The 2,369-nt window shown below is 66.1% G+C and overlaps 1 protein-coding gene across 1 annotated transcript; it reads right to left on the bottom strand.

The window, feature by feature from the left end:
• Window positions 1-298: 298 nt before the first annotated feature.
• FOXG1 (forkhead box G1) lies at window positions 299-1,771 on the bottom strand (the record flags this gene model as incomplete). Its single annotated transcript, XM_080706749.1, has 1 exon — window positions 299-1,771. One exon carries the CDS (start codon window positions 1,769-1,771, stop codon window positions 299-301), a length of 1,473 nt encoding a protein of 490 aa, XP_080562875.1.
• Window positions 1,772-2,369: the final 598 nt, after the last annotated feature.

The following is a 2,369-nucleotide window of genomic DNA, read 5'->3' as shown; positions in this document are numbered from 1 at the left end:
CCTTATATTCTACAATGTATTCTTCCCACATTGCACCTCGCTGACACTCCACACCTCGTTAGAATAATCAACAACCCTAAAGACTGAACGAACGTACAGAAACGGGGGGGAGGGGGGAGCGGGGCCAGGGGAGGGGGGAGGAGGGCTTAATAAAAAATACCTGGACTTATTTTTCTTAATTATCATTTACAATGCAAATGTGTGTGTGTGTGTGTGTGTGTGTGTGCGTGCGTGTGTGCGTGCGCGCCTGTGTGTACGTGTGTGTAAAACGTTCACTTACAGTCTGGTCCCGGGGCCGTTAATGTATTAAAGGGTTGGAGGAAGACCCCTGATTTTGATGTGTGAAATAATCAGACAGTCCCCCGGACAGTCCCGTCGTAAAACTCGGCAAAGAGGGTCTTAAGGACTCACAGGGCAGGGTGGAGGGCGCCTGCGGCGACGTGGACGAGGAGGCGGCGCGGGCGCTCATGGACGTGCTGCTCTGCGAAGTCATTGACGGGTGCGGGACGTGGGGGAAAAAGTAACTGGTCTGGCCCGCCAGCAGGTTGACGGAGCAGGGGTTGAGGGAGTAGGTCCCGGAGCAGGGCACCGACAGCCCGCAGGGCACCGAGGCGGCGAGCGCGGCGGCCGTGAGGTGGTGCGTGGCGTAGGGCAGCTCGCCGTTCACCAGGCGGTCCACGCTCAGCCCGTTGGCCGTGGAGAAGGAGTGGTTGTTGCCCAGCGAGTTCTGAGTCAACACGGAGCTGTAGGGCATGGGGTGGCTGGGGTAGGCCGACGCCGTGCCGTTGTAGCTCAAAGTGCTGCTGGCGCGGGGGTGGTGCAGGGACAGGAAGGGCGACATGGGCCAGTAGAGGGAGCCGGCGCGGTCCATGAAGGTGAGGCCGGTGGAGGTGAGGCGCGCGCCGCGCTTGAAGGCCAGCTTGGCGCGCGACGTGGTGGAGCGGCGCCGCAGCTTGCCCGTGGTGCCGCCGATGAACACGTCGTCGCTGGACGGGTCGAGCATCCAGTAGTTGCCCTTGCCCGGGTCGTCGTAGTGGCGCGGCACCTTCACGAAGCACTTGTTGAGCGACAGGTTGTGGCGGATGGAGTTCTGCCAGCCCTGCTTGTTCTCGCGGTAGTAGGGGAAGTTCTTCATGATGAACTCGTAGATGCCGTTGAGCGTCAGGCGCTTCTCGGGGCTCTGCCGGATGGCCATCATGATGAGCGCGTTGTAGCTGAAGGGCGGCTTCTCGTACTTGCCGTTCTTCTTCTCGCCCTCCTTGCCCCCCTCCCCGTCCTTGCCGCCCTCGCCCGCCCCCTTCTTCTCCTCCCCCCCGGCGCCCGCGCCCTTCTCCTTGTCGTCCGGCCCGACGGCCAGCTCGGCGGGCGCGCCCGGCTCGCCCTTGCCCAGCGCGTCCGCCTTGGCGCCGTCCAGCGCGGCCGGGGGCGGCGGCGGCAGCAGCAGCGGCTGCGGGCCCTTGTCGTCCTCGGCGGCGGCGGCGGCGGCGGCGGCGGCGGCCGGGGCGGCCCGCGCCTGGGGGGGCTGCGGCGCCGGGGGCGGCGGCGGCGGCGGCTGCTGCGGCTGCGGCGGCGGCGGCGGTTGCGGGGCGGGCGGCGGCGGGTGGTGGTGGTGGTGGTGGTGGTGGTGGTGGTGCTGGGGGTGGTGGCTGTTGTGGTGGCCGTGGCTGGCGTGGTGGTTGTCGTTCTGGACCGCCTCGGGGACCAGGCTGTTGATGCTGAACGAGGACTTGGGGATCATTTTCACCTCTTTCCTATCTCCCATGTCCAGCATCACCCAGGCGTCGGGGGGCAGCGGCGGCGGCGGCGGCGGCGGCGGGCGGCGGGGACCGGCGGGTGCCGAGCGGAGCGCGGGGGGCGCGGGCGGCGGCGGCGGCACTGAGCGCTCCGGCAGCAGCGCAGTTGGACCGCAGGCTCGGGCGCTGGCAAGTCATGTAGCAAGAGCAGCAACCACCCCTCAGGAATTAGGAAAAAAAAAAAATGGGGGGGGGGAGAAAAAAAAAAGAAAGAGAAAAAAAGAAACCACCACCGCCCCGGGGGTGAAGCTCCCGAGCTCCCAACTCTACTTCTCGGTCCCCCCACCCCCCGCCGCCCCCCCGCGCCGCTTCCTCCTCCTCCTCCTCCTCCTCCTCCTCCTCCTCCTCCTCCTCCTCCTCCTCCTCCTCCTCCTCCTCCTCCTCGCAGCAGCAGTCACAGCAGCAGCAGCGGCGGCCCGAAGGGGGGGAGAGCCGGGCGGCGGGCGGGCGCGTCCCGGAGCGGCCGCGGCGAGGCTGGGGAGACAGCGATCGAGGCGGCTATAGCCACAATTAATTTTCCAAGCTACAGGCGCACACTAGGGCTGTAAAAAAATTTTTGGTTTAACCTTTCCGACC

This window comes from Muscardinus avellanarius (assembly GCF_963383645.1).
Source record: "Muscardinus avellanarius genome assembly, chromosome: 12".
Classification (NCBI taxonomy): Eukaryota; Metazoa; Chordata; class Mammalia; order Rodentia; family Gliridae; genus Muscardinus; species Muscardinus avellanarius.
Note: the sequence above shows the minus strand (reverse complement) of the source record. Positions and strands in the feature narration are given on the sequence as shown.